Here is a 27,982-nt window from a genome sequence, read left to right as displayed (position 1 = left end):
TAGACCGCCTCAGTGGTGTAGTGTTCCGCGGGCGGTACCACAATCACTCTGGGGTTTGGGTTTAAATCACTCGTTGGGCAATGAATTAGTTTTTTCTGCTCAATATTAGCCCGGAGTCTCGAATTTGTTTTTCGATATGGCGATTGGCTTGCCCTATATGACCACATGGAACAGACTACTGACTACTTATTCAGAAATAAAAGCGTGATGTGTGATTGTTTCGTGTATAATTTAGTAGTCCACAAAAACCGACTTCGAAAAATACTACTTCCAAAAATAATTTAATATCAACTACGGTTTAATACGAAAATATTAAATCACAAGTAATGTAATCTTCTTTTCAATTCAGGTTTTTATGTTTATATCCACATTAAGTATTTTATTTGAATAACAAGAAGCGCATTAACAGGCAAAGAATGTTTATTAAATACATATCGATTTTTCTAGAAATAGTCCAATAAAGTTATGCAGCATCGGAGCGTACAATCATACTTTATTCTAATTGGTCCATTTTAGCGATCGATTCAATAACATGAATTAAGATCGTTTATGATAATCTTAAAGTAGCACATATCACAATAACTTTATGGAACTTAATAACTTATGCTACTCATTGAGTGGCGTAGATTACAAACCAATTTACAGTATTGTCGTAGGAAAGAAATATATTTTAAATTATTGAAATAATAAAATTGTATCTAAATGTAGAGATCACCTATTAAAGTTTGTTGTCAGGAAGATTAATTTATTGTACGAGAAACTGAAGATATATGAAAAAATTATTAATTACTTACCTGAGCCCACAAGGAATCTCTAACTTCTGAACGCATGTCTCTTCCTAGTAGTTGTAACTGTTGTATTCTGCCAGCTAGTTCTTTATCCAAATATTTTGTTGCTAATCTGTAAACACAAAAATATGTGACTGAAATATGAAATTATAATATTGATGAAATTATTATAATAATCTTGCACTAGGACTAGGTAGATTTGACGAAATAATGTTGTCATTCTTTTATATTATTCGGGTAATTACATTTTACAAGCGTTTTGAGTTTCCTATAATTAATATAAATTCATTGGAAATCAGATTCGCGAAGTTTTTTGGTAATCAGAATAATATTGATATCTGTAGCTTGAAATATTCATAAAACTAGATTTTTTTATATTACCCTAATAATAATAATTTGTAACAGGACGATGCCAGTACAATATAGTTATTGAATAAAATGTTTTTTTTTTCTTCAGCTTTAAAGATCAACAGAAACCAAAACATTATTTTTTAGATTTTTTTCTATCTGCCTGTATGTTTGTGGAGACATCACACAAAAACTACTGCGTGAAATCAAAGTTTTCACCGATGTATTGCTAGAGGTTAAACTAAAAATATAGCCCTAATTTTAACCTGGAAAAATATAAAGCATACTTTGTCACGGAAAAACTTGTCACGTGGTCTCGTAAACAAAAGGTAGTTAAGAAAATAAATATCTTCTTTTAACCCCTTTTTGGTCTGGTAGATTCGTACGACGGATAACAATTTATGGAGTTCATCTAACACAACTTAACCAAGATTGCGTCTTCTATTGAGGGTTGTCTTTGGGCAGGCGGATGGTTGTAAAAACTAAGACAAATTATATTAGCAACATGTTTCAAAAAATATGTACACTGACACAGTCCAATTTTACAGGAGGCTAAGAGGTATACCTATCTTAGGTTATTATAAGATAATTTAATATGTGACATCATTCGTATGAATTGCTGAAAGCCACAATGAATGCACTAAGATACAAATTAAATAGACAAGGTGAACTGAGCACTGCCTTACACCACATTACAATCAGTATGGCTCAGCAAATGCACCACCTCACCGAACTACTTATTTAATGACAGTACCAATACCTAAATATACTAATTAATTCACTAGGTAAGCATAATTGACGTAGAATGTGGTTATTTAAGATGTTAGTTTATTGTAATAAAAACGAACAATCGAACCTGGCACCAAAAAGTTCCGAGTGCAAGGCAAGTACAGTTTCCCGCAATGCAGCATTCTCTCTGGCGAGCTGCGCGGCCTCAGCGCGCGCCCGTGGCCCTTCCATCACGCTGCCGGTCACCTCCCCACTCTCCTGGCACCCACCTGTTGGACACACTTCGTACCTTTACTCCATATAATACTACCTTATTACAAGCAAACATCAGATTTCACATCGTTCTTGTTCAGACGAAACTCTCCTTCAAAAGTTACAATGTGCCATTGTGCTTTATTAGGCATTTCGCTGCGGCCCAATGTGGGCTGCGCTCGAGCATTGTAACAAAACTCGCTATTTCATAAACAAGGGAATTGAACGTACCAGTCGATGCTGCGCGCGCTTGCACCAAATCCGCACGCATATCGACGAGCTCTGCCTGCAAAAAAAAATGCAATTTATCTGTACAAAGTAAATTTCATCAGCAAATGGACGGAGTCATATATCAACAATAAGCGGTGTCGAATGTCATGAGTGTGATTCAGGACCCCAATAGAAGTTAATCTGGAGTCGAAATCAATGGCGGCGTAAATCCGAATAAAAGGAGACACATTATAAAGATGGTGTGTAGGAAGTGGTCGACACGAGGGCACGAGCACATAAATCGTTTGCGGACCCTCGCTATTCGTCGGTGGCTAGTCGGGCGCACGTGGCGCAATGCCGCCGATCGCACCATGAACATATAAAGCACGCGTCAGTGGTCTCTGCTCTCGTTGACTTGTAATATTTCATTTACCAGGCAATTCCTCGGTGATTTATTTTATTTAATTCCGGGCTGTTACATTACGACATTAGTGACAATCAAGTCACCCCCCTTCGTTTATCCTTATCCTCACAATAAGCAACACTGTACAAAGTAACAAGAATTGATCCATTTCCTAGTATATTTACCTAGCTATAAACTTGAATCATTGTGTATAGCGAATATGTAAAACGGAGAATTTTTATTGTCGCTATTACCGATCCATCAGAGCCGTCGCATGCACAGCACGTATTCGATACATCGAATGAAAGTTCGTCGCCTTTGAGCTTTGAGTCCGCGGACTGGATTTATACAAGTTGTTAAACCGTTCATTTTATAAGGAACAATAAATAAATTCCTCGGTTGAATTATGCAAAGGAGAACATTATTTAAGGTGATTATTTTAACGACTTCGTCAATGACGATCTGAACACAAACGTCGTCAGCAATTACGCAAATTCCTGTGGTAAAAAATAGCAGCCATAAAGTGCTATTAAAGTCCCCGGTGGAACAACAAGCCCACAGCTTTATGTATCCTTATTAGGAAAAACCTAGTTATTTTATAACACCTACATCACTGAATGCAAATATCCCTTAATTACTGCTTATGGAAAAACGTCGAGACGGCTCGCGGCCTCTACGAGTGTTCCGAGTACGCAGAAGCTTCAGAGCGTCCAATCAATTATTGTTAGACTTAATTATTTCTATAACCAGTGCAGTTTATAATTTATATGTTATATTGTTGATAAAGATTAAAAAAAGTTTCAGTATAATCTAGTTTGTGATATTCCTAACTAAAGAAGGTAGGCAAGTTATATTTGTCAACCCAAAGTACACAATAGGAAATGAAACAAAAAAATTGCCTTCATTGTTAATTTATATTGTGTTGTAAATCTAAAAGTAAATGGAAGTAGTATCAAGTTACGCCTTATATCCAGAACGTTGTCTTTTTAGGCAATAACAATTATTATAAATCAAATCAAAATTTTTACCCATAGCAGCGAGTAAAACTGTACTTTTAAAAAGAAATAACTACATCTCAAGCCCACTGTATATTATAAACGCACACGTTCCTTACAATTTTTAATCGTATACAATTACGTACCTAATATTTGTATTGTTAACGTCATATATTATAAAAATAATTTTAACAAAAAATTAAACCGCCTTCAAAAACCACTCAAAACTAAAAAAAAATTCACATAACAGGTATATACTGGATACCAATTTTGGAGTCGGTGCCTAATTACAATTGATAGTTATATTGATGACAATATTATGTAATTAGTCCTTAGACCATCGTTATTTCAAGGTGATTGACAGACGTATTCACTACATTAAATATTATGTATATTCTTGAATCAAGGCCCCTTCCCCCATCAAAATGTCGCTCCAACCAAATTTTAGAAGATATCAATTTGAAATTTATAATGCATACCTATTGCCCGCGGCTCTTCCCGCGTGAAAAGGTTTTTCCGGGATTCATATTTTCCCGCGACAAAAAGTAGCCTATAGCACTCATCATGTTAATTTGCTACTATCGCTATTGTAGAGAGAATTTAATAAGGCATATTTTTGGATATAATATTTCAATATTTACATTTTCAAATACTTAAAAATAAAATAGTTTTTTTAAATAAATTATTCGTAAATCTTTGCATATTTTCGCCTGTAACTCGCCCGTCGCCAAGTAAGGAACAAATTGTTTAGGGCTCGAGCATACGTTCGGGGGGGACCCTTAAAGATATGTGGTCCCGCATGAGAAGGGTTAAAACGTTTTGTTCTATACATATCTATTGTAGACGGCGCGACCCGCATAAGACATGAAAGGAAACTTCACAATAATGAGCGTAGTATTATCTTTTAACTTCGCTTATAGGATAATGGAGTTATATATAAAAAAAAACTTACGGTATTTTTATTGTAATTTATCTCTGATAATATGACTATCGAGGAATTCAAATTACAATAATTCCGAGTCCAAGACGTTATTTGAAATTAAAATTAGTCTCCATCAGCTGAAACTATTAATTCGTAGATTACACGCTTGTCAAATTGATTAGGAAATTATGTAATTAATGCGCATGACCGAAGGGATTTTAAGTGACCTATTAGTTTTACATATAGCATATAATAGCAACCAATTTAACCATGTAAAACGGGGTCCGATATCCGTAACTAATTAGTGATCGTTATGAGATTAATTCCTAATAAAAGCGCTAATTAGTGATATATATATATTGGATGTCTCTAGTTCGTAACGATAATACTAATTCGCATCCATAAAATGCAATCTGTGAATGTTCCTGGGTATACTTAGATCAAAATATAAGGTTAATATTATACATAGCTAAATGTCATATTTTTTTTGTATGCATTTCAATGAAATCTATACTATTATATAAAGCTGAAGAGTTTGTTTGTTTGTTTGTTTGAACGCGCTAATCTCAGGAACTACCGGTCCAAACTGAAAAATTCTTTTTGCGTTGGATAGCCCTATGTTCGTGGAGTGCTATAGGCTATATATCATCACGCTATACCCAATGGGAGCGGAGCAGTAATAGCTAATCTCAGGAACTACCGGTTCAAATTGAAAAATTCTTTTTGTGTTGGATAGGCCTTTGGTCGTGGAGTGCTATAGGCTATATATCATCACGCTATACCCAATGGGAGCGGAGCAGTAATAGCTAATCTCAAGAACTACCGGTTCAAATTGAAAAATTCTTTTTGTGTTGGATAGCCCTTTGGTCGTGGAGTGCTATAGGCTATATATCATCACGCTATACCCAATGGGAGCGGAGCAGTAATAGCTAATCTCAGGAACTACCGGTTCAAATTGAAAAATTCTTTTTTGTGTTGGATAGCCCTTTGGTCGTGGAGTGCTATAGGCTATATATCATCACGCTATACCCAATGGGAGCGGGGCAGTAATAGCTAATCTCAGGAACTACCGGTTCAAATTGAAAAATTCTTTTTGTGTTGGATAGCCCTTTGGTCGTGGAGTGCTATAGGCTATATATCATCACGCTATACCCAATGGGAGCGGAGCAGTAATAGCTAATTTCAGGAACTACCGGTTCAAATTGAAAAATTCTTTTTGTGTTGGATAGCCCTTTGGTCGTGGAGTGCTATAGGCTATATATCATCACGCTATACCCAATGGGAGCGGAGCAATGGTAGCTAATCTCAGGAACTACCGGTTCGAACTGAAAAAATATTTTTGTGTTGAATAGCCCTTTATTTGTGGAGTGCTATAGGCTATATATCATCACGCTATACCCAATGGGAGCGGAGCAGTGGTAGCTAATCTCAGGAACTACCGGTTCGAACTGAAAAATTATTTTTGTGTTGAATAGCCCTTTATTTGTGGAGTGCTATAGGCTATATATCATCACGCTATACCCAATAGGAGCGGAGCAGTAATGGCGAATCTCAGGAACTACCGGTCCAAACTGAAAAAATATTTTTGCGTTGGATAGCCCTTTGTTCGTGGAGTGCTATAGGCTATATATCATCACGCTATACCTAATAGGAGCGGAGCAGTAATAGCTAATCTCAGGAACTACCGGTTCAAATTGAAAAATTCTTTTTGTGTTGGATAGCCCTTTGGTCGTGAAGTGCTATAGGCTATATATCATCACGCTATACCCAATGGGAGCGGGGCAGTAATAGCTAATCTCAGGAACTACCGGTTCAAATTGAAAAATTCTTTTTGTGTTGGATAGCCCTTTGGTCGTGGAGTGCTATAGGCTATATGTCATCACGCTATGACCAATAGGAGCGGAGCAGTAATGGCTAAACTCAGGAACTACCAGTTTGAACTGAAAAAATCGTTTTGTGTTGGATAGCCCTTTATTTGTGGAGTACTATAGGCTGTATATCATCACGCTATGACCAATAGGAGCGGAGCAGAAATGAAACATGTTGCAAAAACGGGGACAATTTATTAGTTTGGAGAGCTTCCGTTGCGTGCGCTGCGCAAACGGTTAGAGTTATGCAACAATGATGTATGACGGGATTGTTCCTCTTAAAAAGTTGTAAAAAATATATTATAAAACATAGTGCCCCGCTGCATCTGTCTGCCTGAACGTGTTAAACTCAAAAACTACCCAACGTATTAAGATGAAATTTGGTATGGAGACAGTTTGAGACCCTGGGAAGAACAAAGGCTCCCGGGAAACTACTACTTTTATAACGGAAAACTTTAGCCTGAAAAACTTTATAACGCGGGCGGAGCCGCGGGCAAAAGCTAGTCTTTAATATACTAAATATTAGGTCCTTACATGTGAAATTGGCGTTTTGTCGTACTGGCCACTTCAATCTGAAATATCTCCTCTTCTGTTAAGTATTCCAAATTCAAATTTATAAATGCATTTAACTGGTACTGGTACATACTGGTTTAATCCACTTTAAACAAATTGGGAAAGTAAAAAGCTTGAGAGGTGGGTATCATGAATTGAGTGAATCAAACCAGCAAACATGCGTCGGATGCTGCGTTACACTGCTCAACCGCCACAATAATGAAGGGATTTTAAATCACTACTTGTAATGAACAGTGCATCCTGTACGATAATCGGAAGCGCTCGTCGCAATGCCTGAATCCTGGAGAACCAGCCAAATCCTGCCCCAAGCAAAAATTGCTTGCAATTGTTTGGTAGTGCCGGTGTCGTTCACTACAGCTTTCTAAAATCTGGCCAAACGATTACGGCAGGTATCTATTGTCAGCAACTGCAAACCAAGATGGAGGAACTAGCTGCTAAACAACCGAGGCTGGTCAAGGACATTGGATATTATTAAAATTGTATAGTTGACGAAATAAATAGAAACAGCAAAGGAAGTGGTTTAATTAATACAAACACGAGAACCGCAATAAAATAAAAGCTCGTGCCGTGGTTTATAGTAGTATTTTCATGGAATTTCCATTACCTACCTATTATGTTGCTAACGTTCGCCATATCGGTTCAACGGGAACGAACGGCTAGTTTTCTCTTATAACTTGCCATACACAGCGGTATTTAGCACAAAAATATTCTTTTAAATAATGTATTATTATTATTTCGTACCAACTTTGTAACAATCATTATTTCGCAGAAAAAGAAGTTTCTTAATTCAATCGAATAATGAGGACAATTAAAGTAAAATAAAATAGTGCTGCATCGAGTATTCATCATTTGTTTATACCTTATACGTGGCTTTTACTTTCTGCGCTCCGCACCACACCCTCACTACCGGCTACAGTGCTTACCTGCGCTATTATCCTTGACACAGATGATTACGCACAACACTCTCAACACAAGTTACAAGTTAAACGTGCGATTAACACATGTCTAAATATATTGCAAAGTCTGCCAGAGATGCATATACTAATAAAAACGCTTGCACCTATAATGCCGGAAAACATTACGCCGACTACGTAGGCGTCTCCATTTCAATAAATAAGATTCTAAATATTATGTCTCATGTACTCCTGCGGATCCGTGAATGTACTATAATATATAAAACACGACTATCACCACAAAGGAACAGTTAACTTGAATTACGAAACAATGAATACGTTTCATTAGTGCCGCAATAAAACGAAATTAACGCATACCACAGGCGTCGGCAATATAAATACCTAGTTTGGTGACAAATATACCTGCTTACTTTCATCTCTATATTAATTACATCGAAAGTTATTGTAGATATGCTTTTTGTTTGAGAAAATAAAGCAATTCCAGCAGTTTACACGCACGCTCCATGTACTATGTTGAATGAAACATTGAAGCGATTTACGCTGCGGTCGACGAAAGCTCTTATTCACGCCAGAGTGGACTCTGATCTAAGATTAAATCCAACCGACGGAAGATTGATTCACCGCTGCTCGATATCGGAGCGCGCATCTCAGATACAAGAGTGATTTGACCCAGCGTCGCACGCGCGCACCTTGGCTAACTGCGGCCCTCATACGTGAATCAGACGATTCATTCTTAGTAACAATAATAAATCTCCGAAACACTGTGTCAATACTTTTCCCTATCAGTACTAACATAATGAAATCTGATTCTCATTTGAATAACAGCACACCGGTCAAGTTCTAATAGTAACGCAGTACATGCATGAAAGCGCATGCGACTCGACAAGGGGACCACACTGGTCGAGTAATGGTCGCACACACGCGCGACGCTATAATTAAATCAAACTATCTACAGTAATTTTAAAGTGTTATGATGCCCATTTATGACGAACATATATAAATGTTATTATAATTTTCATATGTGAGCTGAAATTATCAATGAATCACAGCAAGATATGAAATCTTAATGTACTTAAATAATATAGTAAGGGCTTATCGTGGTGGCCGCGTCCGCTTTACTTGAGGTCGTTGTTTCTTCGTACATTGCAGCGGTACATTGTACAATTTGTACGTGCATTGTTTACGTGTCTGACACTAGCACACGTTGTGACTGCAATTCGTCATTTACATATGACGGGGCAGTGAGCGCTGCGCACCTCCGCGACGCGACGCGATACAGAGACAACACAACCGTGATCGTCCTCACTGTTTTCGCTCATTACCAGTCAATATGTAAATGCCAACGTCTTAACGGTTCCCAAATACAAGTACACTAACATAATAGTTAACATTTTACTCTGCAAGTGTTATATTTATGAGTTCCTGGATACGGCGAACGAATATATTATATTATTATCCGAAGATCGGCAAATACTATCTATTATATACTTATAACATGCTGATATACTACGACGCACTTATTCCGAAAATTAACGGCTTGTGAACTAAATTAATTCTCCTCGTGCTTGTATTACCATCTATACACATCACCATAAAAGTTATTTTGGCCCCATCGTTGCTCGTAGATCGACATGAAGTTCAACATACTCGTATGTACACGTGAATTCTTCTTCTTGGTCGTAACACTCTTGACATAGTAGATGTGGTCACCATGTAGTGTTTTATGCAGCACATGCAATGCGCCTCACGATCTCTCATAATACACACGAATACCGAATACTAGAAATAAGCATATTATAACAATGGTAATATTTTAATGTGAACAGGTCAAGATACTTCACCGCCCGAGTAAAGGATTATAAGAAAAACCAAAAGTGGATGGAATGGCGAGGGATGCTGCACAGCTGGCAGGAACGTATTATAGCTTGTTTAGTATATAGTAGGGGACTAGGGACCAAGATTCGGTAATTTTGCTTCGCTCATACTGTTGTTACGTATCGACAACGAAATAAAAGCTAGAAAGTTGGCAGTCCTTTTGAAAAATTGTATGAACAAACATGCTCGAATTATAGAATGTGTGTTACCGTGTAAATCCGGTGATGGCGATTGTTGACAACCGCCAATTGTTACAGTTAGTTTGGAACTTGTTAAATTTAGTTTAAATAGGTTCTCGGCTCTCGGGTAAATGTCAACAAGTGCGTGTTCAGAGGCCGCGGCATTGCGTGTCGACTGTCGGTTCGGTTAAATACACACAGCTTACCATAACTATAATACAATATGCCTAATATATTATGCAAAGGACGCCAATATGGGTAATTATACACTTTCAAGAATCGCATGTGCGAGGCATTAAAGTTGTTCCGTTTAAATTAGATTAATGTCTCTTTTGATACAGCTTCTATAAAATAATATACAAACAATTTTTTTATGCCGACTATACACGTTGATGGACCTTACGCCAACGCGATCGTAGGCAAATTAATACCAGGCTACTAAGGTGTTTTTAATAATTTCGTTTGAAATCTATATTTAGTATATGAAGTTGAAGAGTTTATTTATTTGTTTGAACGCGCTAATCTCAGGAACTACCAGTTCGAATTGAAACATTATTTTAGTGTTGGATAGCCCATTTATCGAGGAAGGCTCTAGGCTATATATTCATCATTCATAACGCTATGACCAATAGGAGCGGAAAAATGGTACAAAAACGGGGAAATTTATTACTTTTGAGAGCTTTCGTTGCGTAAACGGTTAAAGTTATGCAACAATTATGTATAACAGAGTTGTTCCTCTTAATAAAAATAAAAAAATATATTTTAAAACAAGGAACGAACGCGAATAACGCGATAAACTCAAAAACTACGTAACGGATTTGGATAAAATTTACTATGTAGATAGTTTGAGACCCTGGAAAAGACATAGGCTATCCCGGGAAAATATAAAGCGTGACTTTTATAACGGAAAACTTTATCACGAAGGCGGAGCCGCAGACAAAAGTAAGTCGTACATAAAGTTCAATAACGGTTTTTTTTAATAACACAATTAATTTTCGGTCACATAAAACACATCTAATTGAACCTGATACAAATATAATTATTATGATCCTAGTTTATTTCGAGATTGTCCCTGCTGCATCTTCGATTATGTTGAAGCCATATTTAACTCAAAACAAAAATGATCATGAAAATAGAATTAAATTTCGAGGACTTCCTAAGTGCATCTTCGCAATCTCAGGCGCTATACTAATGAAATTCAAATAAAATGATCGCACAACAAACTAAAAAAAAAATTACGATGAATAGAATAACCTCCTTTGATATCGAGTAAAAATAGGATATTTATTCGTAGGTACAGTTTCGTTGCAATGTATTGATGCCCTTAAAGGCTTTTATTTTTTATTATTATTTTTAAACGTCTCCCGCTGACTTGTGTACGTACTCAATAAACCATCAAGTTATGAATAATGCGGAAGCATCAGAGTTGTTAAGAGTTATAGGTAGTTTTATTTTTTAAATGTTATTTCATGGCTACCCGGAATAAAGTCCTAGCGATGTGTGGTGGTATTAATATAATTAAGTGTGTTTTGTATGGGTAGAGGTATGTATGTGCAGTCGTGTAGTACCTACATTATGTAGCATCGTGAGCGTGATTGCACCTGGCATCGGTGGCAGCACATCCACGCTCGCCGCTGCCGCGCCCGCGCCGCCCTACACCCGCCGACCTCGACGACGCATAGTCTACGACAATTTCGCGACACACTCTTCTCAGAACTGAATCAATGCGGTACATGTACTGCACTCCCAATGAGCGTATGCTAATGTCAGCGTTCCTATAAGTGTCCGGTGTTCAATTACCTGACCATGTTTTATTGTGGTCGTGAGCGGAAAGGCATTCTAGAATGACTATCAATGCGGTGAAAACGATTAAATCACGACGATTGATGTGGACGATTAATCAGAGGAAGCACATCACATCATAACGAGCCGAGTATTTGCGAAAGCTGACGTGATTAATAATTTACTTTTAAATTAATATACAAGGGTCATTAAACTAAACCGTCGGCGCACGTCTTGCGTCTCAAAAACGGGTCAGTGCGATTTTTAAACCGCCGCGCCGCGCAACGACAGCACTGAGGTGATGGTGCATTTAATGTTCATGGGTTTGATATAGATATTTGCGTCGATAAGCATGCACCATCTCAACATCACATAAGATGTGTTTATAGTTCTTTTTAAAACGAAAAACGTGTTCATAAACGGGTTTTCACAAGCGCTTATAATTTTATATGAGTGTTTAATGGCGCCGACACAACATGTTCATGTTAAATTGAATGACGGCACATAAAAATCCCACTGTTGACTTGAGATCAATATCTTAGAGCATACTTGCCACGTGTAATTATTGCACAAGTGATCTACTTTGAAATTATTTGCAATAAAATACCAAACGGTGTCAAACCGCGCGCTGGGAATAAACATGATGAATTAATACTTAAGAATAGGTACATGTACTACATGTAAACAAGTAAACCTATATGTAATATACATTTGAGGTTCAGCAAAACTAGCCAAAGAATAAAATAAATATATGAATATAAATTTATTAATTTATCCAAGAAAATTCAGCATAAGTATGTATATCTATACTTTTGCTGAATTTTTTTCTAATACATTTGTAAATTTTTTATGGTTATATGCTAAAACAAGGTTATTGGCACATGTTTGTGAACACGGTTTATGTTAAATATTATATAGTCTTTAGATATTATTAAGAATATATTATCTCTTTGTAACTTGGCATGGATTTAATGAATACTATACTTTAGGGTATTGCAATAAAAATAAATAATTTCCGAATAATAAATCTTACATTAATTCTATATTTTAGTCCGGTTTGAGTTATAACAAATAAATAGCAACAAAAAAGAGTATTTATCTACGTTACCCAAGATTTATAATTACACTACGTTACTACCTAACTAAGGCTGGTGTCTCAGTCCCAAAATATAAACGTCGGTGGAAAATAAATTGACACTGAATACTTATTTCATTATAATCATCCGTAAATAAGGAACGTCACTTCGTATAGATTACTAACACTTATGGCTAATGTAATCACAAGGTATCATGATACTTAATATTTAATGCCTCATGAGTCATGACGCAAAACATACATAACTTCGTAACTCAAAAGCTTTAATGGTACCTATCGTATAGGCAATCAAGATGTTCAAAATCAGGCGAGCGAAATATAAATAGTTTCCTTGTTCATATGTATAAATTAATTCGATGAATTTAATAAAATTCCCTTTTTATCAGGAATCTTAATCGAGACTTGTGCTAAATCTTTCTTTACATGTTTAAAATGCATATTGTAGGGGTCGGGTCCCACATTCCAAGGAAACCACGACAGGACGACAATGTCACGACTGTGGACAGAGCAAAACTTATGATTTTTAATGTATATTGTAGCTTCAACTCCACTGTATTTCCGGCGTAAGACATCCTATAATGCACAATGAATATTTGCATGACACTTGGCGTCATCTCAAGTTCCCAGAAACAAATATTCCAATCGCAACAATTAATATGCAAATTATCTGCGGTGGTGGAATAAGAATTAATAGTAGCTAGTCGCAATTTATGCAAATCCCTAATACACGTAATAAGCGACAACTAAATATTTGTAAAATATTAATACAATCGTTTTGTGTATAAATATGTTCTGCGCTTATCTGTGTGGATTTAGATTTTATGGTGACAGTGAAGTACTAAATATTCAAGTTTGTCCCACAATGAAAACGGCATTTTCAATTCTAGAACCATGACGTAAGTATCAAAATTTACAAAGAAAAGTAAAATGTGGAAAAACAATAAAACGCCTCACGAAAAAATCAAGACTTATTGAATGAATGCTATATTATATTATACTTAAAACAACATTTTTGAATTTTCTAGAAATTATTTCTACGTAACCAATACACATAATAATTACATATTAAGAGATTAAATAAATTAATTTATTCAAGTAAAAATAACTCACGATAGAAAATTGCTTCAAAGTAGATATAGTTATCACTTTAATCGTCGATTATAATTGTTCGATTAACGGATAATACATACATATTAATATTCTAGTCAAGAGGAAGTCGGTGCCAGATGAGTTATTATAATAGTTATTACAAAAATGGAATCATAAACTACGATAAAACTTAAAAACTAGAACACTTAAGGATAAGTCCCAACATTGTCAGCTTATACCTACCTATAATTTAAGTACCATCTCTCAGATCAACATACAAGTAGTTCTACACAAAAACAGACATGGGATACAATTTTCATATAATTTTATGTTCTCTTTGGCCGGATCATTCTTATAAAAAGGGGCATTCCCGAAATCTAATATAATTAATAAATTAACGCGTTAATGATAAAAGTACGTAAATGCTCACGCAGACCATTGTTGTAATATTATAGTTGACGTTTAATCATTGCATCGTCTTGGATAATATTATAACTTACTGTAAAAAAAAATATATCTAGCAATTCCATTGCGACGTCACAACGTTTTTGTGATATCAGTTGCTTCCTCTGGTTCCGTATCTAGTCTGTACCTAGTGGCGCGATCATTTAAATAAATTACTCGCATTGCGCTTTACATCTTCAAAGCTCCATCGTCATTTTTACATTATATCTCGCTGCGGTGTTTTTTTTAATATTTTAGCGTATTTTATTTAATTTGCTTTCTACAAATAAATATTTATACCGATTATAATATTCACCTCATCAATCTGCAGTAATGTACTAGTGTAAACTTTTAAGATTCGGTTTGATTAGTGGGGCAAAAAAAGATGAATTAAATTTCAAAATGCCTACATCATACAGACAACAACCCTGAATTGGATTTGGTGCTCCACGTACGCTGTGTCACCGACAGATTCTCCTATCGCATCTTGAGATGGATGATCTTGACAAAGTTTGAGTGCCCTTTTCGAACCTTTCGGGTTTGATGGTCTGGGATTTATTGTAGTTTATTTCGGGTTTATAATTTATTGTTACAAAATTCCATACTTATCCATACCTCTCATTTACTTACGCTGTCAAGCTTGAAGCAGATGAACAGGATGGAGATTGTTTTGTAATTTATTAGTAACGGAAAAGTATAAACAATATGGTGTACATTATTTATCTGAATATAATTCCTTTCCAAGGTAGTTTTTCGAAAGCCCGGAGTTCTGAGTTGATAAATAAATAACTTCCTTTTATTTAATTACTCTCATTTCATAACCCACCAAAAACCTTTAGTGGTAGTAAGTAACCATTTCTAAGCCTAGAACAAATAGGTTTTCAAGTCTTTCATTATTATAATGATAGTTTGAATAATAATATCGTTGCCATTCTAATACTAGCCAACTTGCGGATGTTGATAACTAGAGGTTGGGAGGTTGAGTGACACGGAATATAAATTATGATTCTATTATTATACCAACAAACATCGTACCGGGAGCCAATAGGGTCGTTATGCACATGCATTTATTTCAGCATGCCACAAAATACAACCAGTGTGTTTCCAATAGAACAGACGACCATTGCAGCCAGCGCAATAGGTATTGAGCAAAGGACTAATTTCTGAGTGACAAGGATACCTTGCATAGCTTTTTTACTCAAACTTCTGTTACTATTGGATAATTTCATCAACTCGACATTGAATTTAATATTCTATATAAGTACTATGTGTAACAGAAATAACAAGAAGAAAATGACAACCATAATATCGCTGAATTAGCAGACGCATCTACATTTCATAATTTCAGAAACATATACGCTGCTGCACCATGCCGCTGCACGAATTGATGTTCTTGTGCAGCCATACGCATATACTATTACACATATTCAATAAGTTCTATGCGAGAATGTACATTGAATGCACTTCCTGCCATAATCGAGTCCGCGGCGAGGGCCGCTTGTCATGACCGCGGTAATGTTCAGCGAGTTCATCGCAGATTAAACCGAAAGCTAGGAAACAGGTTTGCGTGGCTGGATAGACGTTTGCGGTCACGACGTCGGAAGATGGTGGCACGCTCGAGCAGACCACAAAGTGGACCGCAAAGCCATCCTGCCGCCGCCCGCCTCCCGTATTCTGCTTGGCCACGTGTTCCCCGCAAAACCAATGCTCGCACAATAATATAGTATACCGACGATGACAAACATAGGGTGGAAAATAGTAACCGTGACGGGTGCTTTGTAATATAAGCTCACTGAGGACTGCAAATTATTGTAACTCATGCGTTTAAATGGTAACACGTACGTCACGGTAACTCCCGATCGTCCCATACGACATGCCAAAACTAGAAATCAGTTACTTAGGTCGGTACGTGTAGTGACCTCGCGCGGTAGTTCTCACTACGCCTCCTCGAAAGAAAATTGGAGGCGTATAATTGAAATTGTGATTCACACGGTAACTGCTGTTGTCACCTAGCGTTACATTATAAATTACGCGTAATGCTGCGTCCAGACTTTGCAGCCGCCCGCAGAAAAGTGTTCAAGCATTAGCGACAACATCTATAGGTGTGTGTATTTGTATAGATATATGGTGAAACATTATGACATGATTCATCGCGATATCATAAAGAAACGGCCAAACATTGAGTTAGGTTACGAGGTACGTTAGGTGTAGGTGATATCTCGTTGGTTCATAATTATATTTAATTATTGTTCTATTATATTTAATAACTTTTGCCCGCGGCTTCGACCGCGTGAAAGAGTTTTCCGTGCTGAATATCCCGCTATGCATTTTCCAGGGATAGAAAGTTACGTCCTTCCTAAGGTCTCAAACTACATACAAAATTTCATCGTAATGCGTTGGGTAGTATTTGAATTTATCGCGCTTAGACCGACAGACAGAAAGATGCGACGGAGAACTTTATTTTAAAAATATCCTAGTTTTTGAACTTTATAAGAGGAATAATTTCGTTTTACATGAGTGTTGCGTAACTATAGGTAATCGTTAACTCAACGCATGCAACAGAAGCTCTCAAAAGGAATATAGCCTTTCTCGATGAAAGAACTATCCAGCACTAAAATATTTTTTCAATTAGAACCAGTAGTTCCCGAGATTAGTGAGTTCAAATAAACAAATAAACTGTTTGTTAATACTTGCAATTTTGCTAATGTGCTACAACTTTTACAGTGCAGCTGCAACTCTTCGCGGACTACGTCAACTATAAAAGCAGCCGTTTGTTTAGAGAAACGATACCGTTTACGAAACTCCTCGTCATCAAGGGAAAATGGATCGAATCTGTGGCGATACACTTTCCTACGCGATGTATTATTAATTATCAATTAAAATGGGATTTAAACCTTACGTTTTGTAAGTAAATAAAAATATTTCTTGAAACGAAAATGATGCGCTACGAGATAGATATTTTGTTAACTTATAACTGACTGGCATCGGAAAAGGACGCCAAAATTTTATCTAATATAGAGATAATCTCGCCGGTAGCTAAAAGTCGTGTTATGTTTTTTTTATTTGTTTTATTGTGTTTCTAAAACAAAGGACACAGGATTGGTGTAACATTGAATTGAAATAATGTTGCAAAATAGAAACAGAGATGATAAATGCACCAACGGTTTTTTAAGTCCAAATTGGTTCATTGCTCATTAATTCACACAATACAGAGACCTACACTTCGAATTTATTTCGTGTACGTGTCAGATACGTTGCATCCGTTGCCCCCGTCGACACTGAACGAAGCTGATACGCGGTGATGTTGGGGTTCGGCTCGGCTCGGAGGTTATGACGTGTGGACACAGCATAACATATTAGTTTTCCTGAGCAATAAAAATGAAATGACATGATCATAATGATATTATGGATCGATCTCTGTTCTCAGAATGCGAATTTCAGACTCCAGGCTGATACTGAGCATAAAACACAATATACTATACCCAACCAAACCAGAGACTTTAGCACGGCCGATGAAAGTAACTTCATGCCTGAGAAATTTATTAATGAAAAACATATACCTCGGAGTATTAAAACCTACGGTAGGTACGGGAAATAAATAAGATTACGCTTATAAAATATTCATTCCTTCTAGTATCGTAAGTGAAAATTGTTAATGTGTACGATTGATTAGTGTGGGAGGAGATTCGTCAAGCCATTCATCACGCCTTATGTCTCCGCCTGTTAGAGAAATAAATTTTACTATATTATAAATTATTGCTCGTTGTTATAAAAGCTTTAAGGTATTTCCTTTGAACCCATCGGAAATATACATTGTCTAGGCTGTCGGATTGGTCCAATTTTGTTATTATTTTCGATAGGATTATAATTAGTGTAGGTTTATTCAAATATGTTGAATTTTTACACCTATCTTTAAATATAGGTATGTATTGGATTGTTTCATTCCAAATATTTATTTAGGTGCATCTAAAGGAGTTCACTAATGAGTCATCTAAATGTTTACAATATGGGGTGACTATTCATAAGTTTGCTTATGAATAAAAAATCGGATGTGATTTTGAAATCGGCGGTAAGGTTTGAAAATCTAAATGTAACGTCCGTGGCGCGGCGAGGCGAGGCGATCGTATATAAGAAAATGCGATCCACACTAGTTGAAAGTAATATTCATGTTGACACAACCACTGTATGCAATCGATCGATCGCCAGCGGGCTAAAGCCGTTCTTTCGGAAGGCGACCATTTAGACGCCAACCATTTTGGAGTATTGTCAATGGTGATCTTTATTTGAATGTGATCTTTTATATCAGACATAAAAGCTGCGACTCTGATGTTAGTCATTATTCGCATAATAAAAAAATATTATGTTATAAATTGCAATGTTGGAAATAATAAAGTTAAATAATGCGTAGGAAATATTTTTTAATCATGCTACGTGCAAAAGCGAACTCAATGATTAAGGTCTTGACCCCCACTCAATACTCAGGTGTGGCCGTAGGGACTCATCAAAAATTAACACGACAACAAAACAGCTTTGAGATTTAACGACTTTGTATTCATAAAGAATTAATAACATAGGTGCATAATTAATGCAAATAAAAAAAGCATTCAGTGAACCTCTGCAGTCATAAAATATTAAATGACTATAAACTCATTAAAAACTAATCGAACTAAATTTATTGCTGCTGTCTACAGTCGTCCTAAACGATAAAAGAAAGTAGATATTCATTATAAGGCCGGATACTGTACATAAAGTTAAAGATTCCAAGAAAATGAAACAATTACAGCCACTTCGTAAACATAGCGTTTTGTGGCTGCAGTACTTGCAGCGTATTTAAAGCAATTACTTGTCGTAAAATTACTCTTTTACATTAAGCCTTAGTATAGTTATTATTCGATCGAGAATCAGTATAATGAGTTAGTATAACTTGTCGGTAGCCACAGGCTCGCAGTGCGGTTATAATTAAATATCGGTTAAAGTGTCCTGCGGCAGGCCGCGGCGCGGCGGAGCGACAGATTCCCACGAGCGACACAGAGGCAGACCTGTCGTATTATCATATTAAAGGCACACCGTGTACAGGCGTGACCGAGTGCCCATTTCTGCAAACGTCACACATACGTTAAAATGATGTTTTATGTAAGGCTGGACCTTGGCCGGTTTACTTCATGCTCGGTCTCACAGTTTTAATATATCTTGTTTATTTTACCACAGGTACACATGGTAGCAGCTTAGTGTTGAAAACCGAACAACTTCGTTAGTTACAGGCTTTTAAGGTAACATTTGTAAAGAATATGATAAAGGAGATTGGTCTTGTCGCGAAAGTGCCTATAAGTATGATTGGTAGTAGATACTTTCATTCAACGAACAAGTCGTAATTATTACTACATTTAATAGTAGAGGAGACTTCACTGAAACTTTGTATCACCGCGGCGAAGAAACCTAATAAACCGAAGTGCAATATCAATCAGGAAATTCTCTACCGGCTTTATGAGCTCCACATAAACCTAGACGTCCTATCAAAGAAAACAATACCATGTGGATTATTATAAGTTATTATAAAAAAAAAAAAATCATTTACATTAAGAAGATGCAGAGGCGCTATAAAACTGAAAATTGCAGTCTCAAGCTACAAATGCCAATTTGATGTATGTGATCAAACACATATTTCATATTTATTAAGCTGACGGAGGTACTTCATTTGTGAATACTGTGAACTGTTTTCATTGGACAATAAATTATTGGAAATCAATATTCAAACTATTACATATAGGTATAGGAAAGCAAGCAGCACATAGAGCAAAATGAAGAGATTGCTGTTGTAATTGGTACTATGTAGGGATTGCAATCCGGTCCGGCGGATCCGGTACGTTTTCGTTGCTTACCGGATCCAACAATATCACCGGATCCGGTGGCCGGTTCCGATATATTAAGAAAAACGTAATTTCTCTTATCAAAACCGTGCGAAAGTACTAAAAACTCAAGAAAGAAATGAGCGCTTATGAAACTGAAGGAGATAGAGGGCAATACTTGTCTCTAATATATGACTTTTTGACTTTAGTGAAACCAACCAGTGTTAAAGCTGAAAGGGCTTTTTCGGCCGCTGGTTATATTTGCAGTTCCTTGAGAAGTAGGCTAAAGGATGATACTACGTTTTTCCAACAAGAAAAGTGATCTGTGCTGTAATTAATGCATGGGTATAATATCTATAAGCTGTTGATTTTGAAAATTTTAATTTGGATTATAGAAGAATATGATGTTGATTTAATTTAGTTTTTATGAACGGGTTTAACTTAATTTAAACCATAAATAATTCACTGTTGTTTGTTTGAGACTGATTATTATATAATAACTGACTGATAATAATTATAAATGAATAAGAGTTGATTTTCGCACAAAATCGTTTCTATTTTCCCCCCGTAGATTATTTCTTATATTATGCCATGAAGTTAGAAATATGCGCCGTGTTGAACACCCAAAATAACAATCCGGATCCGGCGGAATTCTCGTGATTCCGGCTGAATCCGGTCGGATTGAAGTTAGTACCGGATTGCAATCCCTAGTACTATGCTTAAGCTGACCGTTACAATAAAACTACTTAAGTACTTATATTGTCAATATAGAGAGAATCGGTTGATAATTTAAAATAAAAAAAAAACACCAGGAGTTGGAGAGTTTAAGTAGTAAATTTGTTAAAATCAATTATTTATTAAAATAGGCATATATTTAGTTAACCCATAAGGAATATAATATATAAAAGGAATGGATTAAATGAAAGATAATTATTTTGGAAGTGTGTATATATCTACGTGTTTTGAATTGTATACATGATGATTAACTCGACACGGCGAAAATAGGAAATGTGTCAGGACACAAAGCAACAGCACTATCTGGTGTGATAATCTGATGACCTCAAAATTGATACGCAATAGCATTCATATTCTTTATTTCAATCCATACTTTTACCGGTTACATAAAGAAAGGAGGGCAATGTTTTTTATCTGATTGGGCGAAGAAACTATATAGGAAGGTAACGTTTTTTGAGCAAGTATATAATCATTGTAGATGAATGGTTGCAATTGAGTCTTGCGCCAAAGAAATCTACAGTCAAGATGGGTTAACAGTTGATACGTCGTATCATTCAGGTACAGGTCCTTGATACATACTCGCAAGATTCACGCAGTCATTAGATTCCCCTTGATTTTGATTTGTAAGCAGGACAAGGCTTACAATGCATGCGAGAAATATATAGCGAACAACAATAAAATGAAATTGAAACAAAAAAAATAAAATATTATATCTACTCAATAATAAAGTTTAAACGATTTAGATCGAGCGAACTTAGAAATAAGCAAAATACTTATTCAATAGGGGACCGGACAGGTATTACCAAAAAATCTGAAATTCAGTTTAAAGTAAAGTTTGTAATATTAAAAATATTATCTCATATTTGGTTTTGTAAAAGAATTGTGATTTGTATTTTTAAATCAATAAATAAAATACAATAATTATAATATTTTTAGTCTATTCTTTACGGCAAATGAAACACCAATCACGGCGCATGACGTCACACGTGGGTAAAATGTAAACAAACAGACGTCATCTGGATGTCATACCGCGTTGTGTTATTTTAATGCTTTAAAGGTGTTTTTTGACACAGAACTGCTCTAATAATTTATATTAATTTATACGGGACGTTGTTACTATCTTCCAGCTTAACGTTTACAGATTGTTTAATCGTTAATCATAATAGACCGCAAAAAATATCGTTGGTGCGTCGTACCTGAATGTAATAATACTTCTATATCTTTACTCAAACAAATTATTTATTGATGTACCACGAAAAGCAGATATACGAATAAAGTGGTTGCAGTTAGCAAGACGAACCTACGACGGAATGTCTGCAGACTCACCGATTTAGTTCTGTGAGGATCACTTTGATATAAGTAAATAAAAATAGTGTTTCGGTTTAAAATAAATCGATGAATATTTCAATTAATTAAATCATTTGTACACCCAGGAGGTTATGGTTATGAGATGTATTTATTTATGTTTTAGCTGCCACATGATATAGAATAGAATATTTATTTATATAGAATTCTGGTTGTTACACAGTAACCTGAGATTGCCTGAGATTAACACGGTCTATGCAGTGTTGCCAGATCATAATTTCTCTTTACCCCAGGATTATTTGGAATTTAAAAATTTTACCCTTAAACCAATCATAAATAATTCGGTACTTTTTTTTTTCTATATCCTTATCTATGCAGACGCCACTTCTTTCTTCACTTCCACTACAATAATTATTAATTTAATTATCTCATTTTATTAGGAACAACTAGCTGTACAATTGGCTGGCCTACAATTTTTGTAGGAAACATCTTTCTCTAAGCTCAATATTTATTACAATATCGTGAAACAATAGCTTTAATACCTTAACTCGTAGAATTACCCCAAAAATTACCATAAAAAAATATCCTGCTGATTCAGTTTTACCCTAAATCTAGGGTAAATAACCCTAATCTGGCATTATTGAATCACTGTTCAAATGACAAGACATGTCAAGTTGCTTTATCCACGTATGACGTCACACGAGACGAAATGACATAATGTAGCGTTTGCGCGGGAATTATAGGTATTTAACATTTAGGCATGGTTTTATGTACTTTTTAAGCTTTATTTGTGCAAAATACTATTTTTCTTGGCTATTTATATCCACAATGATCAATTTAAAACGCCTTCTGAAAATTTGTCCGGTCCCCTATTGTGGAAGGCAGTAATAAATTTACCAATAAGGAACAAATATTGTGGCGCTGATCATTACCTCGGTATTTATAACGGTTGCATCCAATTTAGTATCGGTCATTCGCCAACGTAACAACTTAGACAGAGGAGTGACAGCATCGTAAATATAAAATAAGGATGCTATTCTAAAACGGTGCGAGGTGCGTGCATGTAAAATGTTCTATAGGGATAACTACTTATTGACACTATACTACATAACATTTGGGATAGCGTATGCATCTACATAAACAAATGTAAATTGGACACACAACGACTTGTTAAATATTATCCTTCTAAAGCAACAAGTCAGTGCTAATAATAAACTTCTAACAAGAACAACTTTATCGTGAGTCACCGCGATGCAGACCTATGTTATGTCAAGTTGCGCGCGATTGCCTACGACTGCACAAACAAACATGTTTAGAACGAGATCACAGCGTCGTGATAAAACTATAAAAATCTTAACATTCTAAGTAGATACTGCTTGAATCAGCTGCATTTTATATTAGAAGAAAGTACGTTACTAAAGTAATTAAACACTTGAATTTTACTGAAGAATCAAACGAATGTAGTGACTTGGAGACCAGACACAGTGTTCCGTAATGGACTGATATGTTCCGAGATAATCGAAAATTATAATTGGTTAATTACTGCATACGACCATAACTCTCACCACTCGAGGTTGGGGAGTCCGGTTCTTGTCATTTGTTCAGGACTTGGAACCGCTACAGCATTTTTTTAAAACACAATATCGCATTGTGTTAGCTTTGTGTGGCAAAGTATTGTTTTAATATGCCTGCAAATATACCAGCAGATGGTATTTTTAAACAACGTAAATGATACAAGAACGGCGAACCTCTTATCAACCATTCATTAAAGCAAACAAACGTCGAGATTTCTGACGCGATAAGTGTCTTCGAGTGTTGTGTTCCGAATAACGGTATACCAACGGAAATAAACTTTATATATCGACAAACATTATATGGAGTATGCATAATACCAATCTAATGAACAGACACGTTAACACTCAAATCAACGTTCACACGCACGAAAGTTTTATGTATAGGGAAACAGGCAATTTATCATAGCGAACTCACTATGATATTCAATTATGCAGTTCAATGACTTGAACACTTAACAAGAAGCTCAAATGCATTATATATTCTATCATTATGTTAAACTCCATTGCGGAATGCAGACACTATCGAATGAATTATTTTATAATATTGCCATACTCTACGTTGACAACGAATTAAAACAATGTACATACATAAAGGCTTCTCCCTAAAATTAAAAAAGTTTTGGACAAACAAAACTAGCCACAACTCAAACTCTGCTGCCGAATTAAATTCATTTGCAATCAACTTACCGAAACGTTAAAGGGAAAGTTCAATTATGCAATTGAAAGTAGTAATAGAACCAATATTGATTAACGTTGATAGATGTTGATTTGGATGATTCTACAAAATGTGATGCAATAGAAACTTCTTAGAGCACTTGGAAGTTGGGACATAGTTACTTAAACAAGACAAAATCATAATTTCACCGAGATATAACCCTAAGAAGATACAAAAAATAATTAACATACTATAATCAAGGCCTTATAGAACTTAATATAAGTTTTTATGAACATCGCACACAGAGCATTCTCACGCACTTACGGGCAAGATTCAGTCAAGTTTGTTTTATTATAGACTGTTTTAGTCTTTCATTACATTTCTCGGAAAATAAATACCTTCTATGAAGTAAAATAAGGGTTTTATTTTAAGGTTGACCTAAGGATTCTATTTTTTTACATAAATGAATAATGTTGCATACATTTATTTGTATTTTCAATAAATAATATTGGTAGTTTAATCAGTGTAAATCGGAATGATAAAAATTGTTTACGAACGGCGAAGTGACGTTAAAATTTAAAACAGCGTGTAAAATGGCTGAAAATGTGAGTGTACGTGTGAGCAGTGTGTTTGTGCGGGTAAGAAAAGGCTTCACTTCAGCGTGGCCGTGCGGGTGGGGAGTGCGCGTACGCACGGGGCGTGGCGAGCCGGCAAGCCGCCGAGTGCAGCGCACGCGCTCTGCTAGAGTCCAGAGCCGCCGCGGATGCTGCGGCAAGAGCACCTGTCACTAGCGTTAGCCACACGGCACGTACTGCACGCACGGCGCGCGCGACTCGCACGTGTTGCCCAAACCTTCGCTCCTCGTACTCTGTGACATGACTACCAGTGAGAGTTCAGTGACAGTGACTGTACAGCCGCACTAGAGCTATCGCCGTCTACGCGTTCTGGATCCACCCTAGGTCGGTAGCGCAACGTTTTATCTCCTTATCATATTATCGCATGTTATGATTGCGCACGCAATATCCGCCGTGCGAATATCTACCACTTGTTGCTTTCAATTTAATTTATTGTGTAACTTCTCTTTTAAGATATCTTCTCAGGATTTGTTTTTTGAAATCTTTAGCACTGATATACCTATTAATAATAATTCATCCAAACGTACTAACCAATGTAATCAAAGCTTTCATTTAGAAAGCACAAAATGAATGAAACACAACAGACTGATTTACAGGTAGGCTTTCGCTTCTCTTAGTATCCACGTTGTGGATACCTTTCGAGATTTTTTATTTAAATAGCTTATACCATTGTTTTAAACAATCTGAATCAAATCACTTTGGCTCAAATTTTACATACACTGTGTGCCTAAATGTAAAATCGCATTAATCAATAACGAGGGTCGGTTTCTTTTACATAGTTACGATTTTTTTCCCTCTGCATAATAATTTCTACGTGGAATTCAGAGGACATACAGTTCGTATCCTTTTCTGTCCACTCAATAGCATGTCGTCATTGAACAGTTTTATGTTATTTAAATGCGTAGACGGTCAACGCACAGTTGCGGCACGTATCACTTACTTACCGTTCAAGCAGCCCTAAAGTGTGCCTACCTATTCAAGGTCAAACAAGGTATTTTGAATCTTTCCCGTATGGTTTTATTGTCCTATTTAGAACATAATAAATCCTGTTATTGATTTAAAAACATCTGTGTCTACATTAACACGCATAAGGTTGTCGTAAAACAGGTATATGACCGTATAATAAATAAGTAATTTAACAAAACATTAATAAGTACATGCAACATTAGAACATTTCATAATGCGACTGTAGTAAAGAATATTAAATCCTAGCTCAACGTATAGTAAATTATATAACGAATACTTTGCGATGCATTATTACTTTCCAAATATTTCAGTGTTCCTTGTTTTAAGTTATAATTTATATGAACGTAAAATTTATGTTGAGATGCGGTATAGTGTAAGATGAAAGCAATAAATTCTTAAAGGCTGCATAAGCGTATTTCGTTTGATGGCAAAGACGGTGCCTGCCAAGTGCCAAACATCACCGCACATATTATGCTTATAATATTATGATTGATACTTTATAGATATAAGTTGATGCAGCATTACGACATACTGAGTTGCGGACACGAGGCCATTCGCGGATACTACGGATTTTTGATATTAACAATTTATACGCGTCAAGGTGATTGATTAATAATTTATTTTTTAAAAAATTGTATAACAATATGCTTAATTTATACAATTCGCGGCCAAAGAAATAAGTAGGTGGTAAATATCGCAGGTTTGCTCAAAATATAGGAATATGAAATAAGTATACAAAAAATGAATATTTGGGTTATCACAGAAATTTGAATTTCATTATTTACAACTTTAGTGCGCAAAATTTGGATTTTATTAATAATTTTATTAGTTTCCAAAAACAACATAGATGGTCAACATCAGTGACCTGAACTAAATACTAAAACAATTCTATGACAACCAGAAGTACAAATGATATTTTTCATATAGCACAAGTGAATGAACCTACAAAGTTCTGCATAAATCAGCGTGTTAGTAGACAGTTTTTAATTAAATGGTGACATGACGTCGCCCGCAATGCACATTATTGCAATAAACTGCGTTAATTAAATGTAAGCGATGACAACGGCCGCTGAAAGCTGCTACGAGCTACTTTAAAGCGGGAGGCTCTGTCATTGCACAAGTCTAGAGCTATCGAGTGAAGGGCAAACTAGCGTAAACACTACACTCATGATTTCACACCGATCAAGGAAATGTTCATAGAAAATTTTCGAAGTTTATAATACTAACATTAATGTACATCATAAAACATGAAATAACATAATGAATTTATGATACCACATTCATGTAAAATTTCGAATTTTCTTTATCTACTTGAGTGTACAAAGGGTCTTATTTTGAATAGCACGAGTATTGGTTTGGTAAGGTCTGCGATAGCGAGAGTGAACGCAGCCGGCTCATCTGTTTACTATTTCGAGCTTCTGAATAATCACAGCGCACTATTTAATTTTAGGACTACTCGCTTTACAAATCACATTTATGAATACAGTATAGTTTACTCTAAAAAACAAAAAGTTAACAATAAATTATTGACTTTAAACGGGTTATAGTAGTTAGATATTATTTTAACTAATCTCTAACAATGTAAAATTAAATATAACTTATAAAAATCAAAACGTCTATGATAAATAATTAAGTACTTTTCGTAGATGTAGTATTTTTTTTTTATTTAATCTAATTCGTAGTTTCTTTTGTTAATTGACCGTGACAGTTCTGTAGATATATTCGATTCATCGACATAGTTATTAATCTAAATCAAACAGTTTCGGAGTTTATGCATTGCAAAGGAGACAGGAGGTGCT

General features: G+C 35.7%; 2 protein-coding genes across 2 annotated transcripts in view; one reads left to right on the top strand and one right to left on the bottom strand.

Moving 5' to 3' along the window:
- Positions 1 to 27,982, bottom strand: part of LOC115444901 (Golgi-associated PDZ and coiled-coil motif-containing protein) — a 48,425-nt gene that overhangs the window by 13,554 nt on the left and 6,889 nt on the right. Inside the window, exons 3-5 of the mRNA XM_030170879.2 lie at positions 2,349 to 2,403; positions 1,993 to 2,134; positions 795 to 900 (exon numbers count right to left, since the gene is read on the bottom strand). Of these exons, the coding sequence (XP_030026739.2) occupies positions 795 to 900; positions 1,993 to 2,134; positions 2,349 to 2,403 (303 nt within the window). The remainder of the gene's footprint in view (positions 1 to 794; positions 901 to 1,992; positions 2,135 to 2,348; positions 2,404 to 27,982) is intronic.
- The window catches only part of LOC115444902, a gene marked incomplete in the record, with an annotated part of 5,657 nt that continues 2,913 nt past the window's right edge, over positions 25,239 to 27,982 (top strand). Inside the window, 1 exon segment of the mRNA XM_037443393.1 lies at positions 25,239 to 25,541.

This window comes from Manduca sexta, chromosome 26 (assembly GCF_014839805.1).
Source record: "Manduca sexta isolate Smith_Timp_Sample1 chromosome 26, JHU_Msex_v1.0, whole genome shotgun sequence".
Taxonomy (NCBI): domain Eukaryota; kingdom Metazoa; phylum Arthropoda; class Insecta; order Lepidoptera; family Sphingidae; genus Manduca; species Manduca sexta.
The sequence above is the reverse complement of the archived record's forward strand: the minus strand, read 5'-3'. Positions and strand labels throughout refer to the sequence as shown.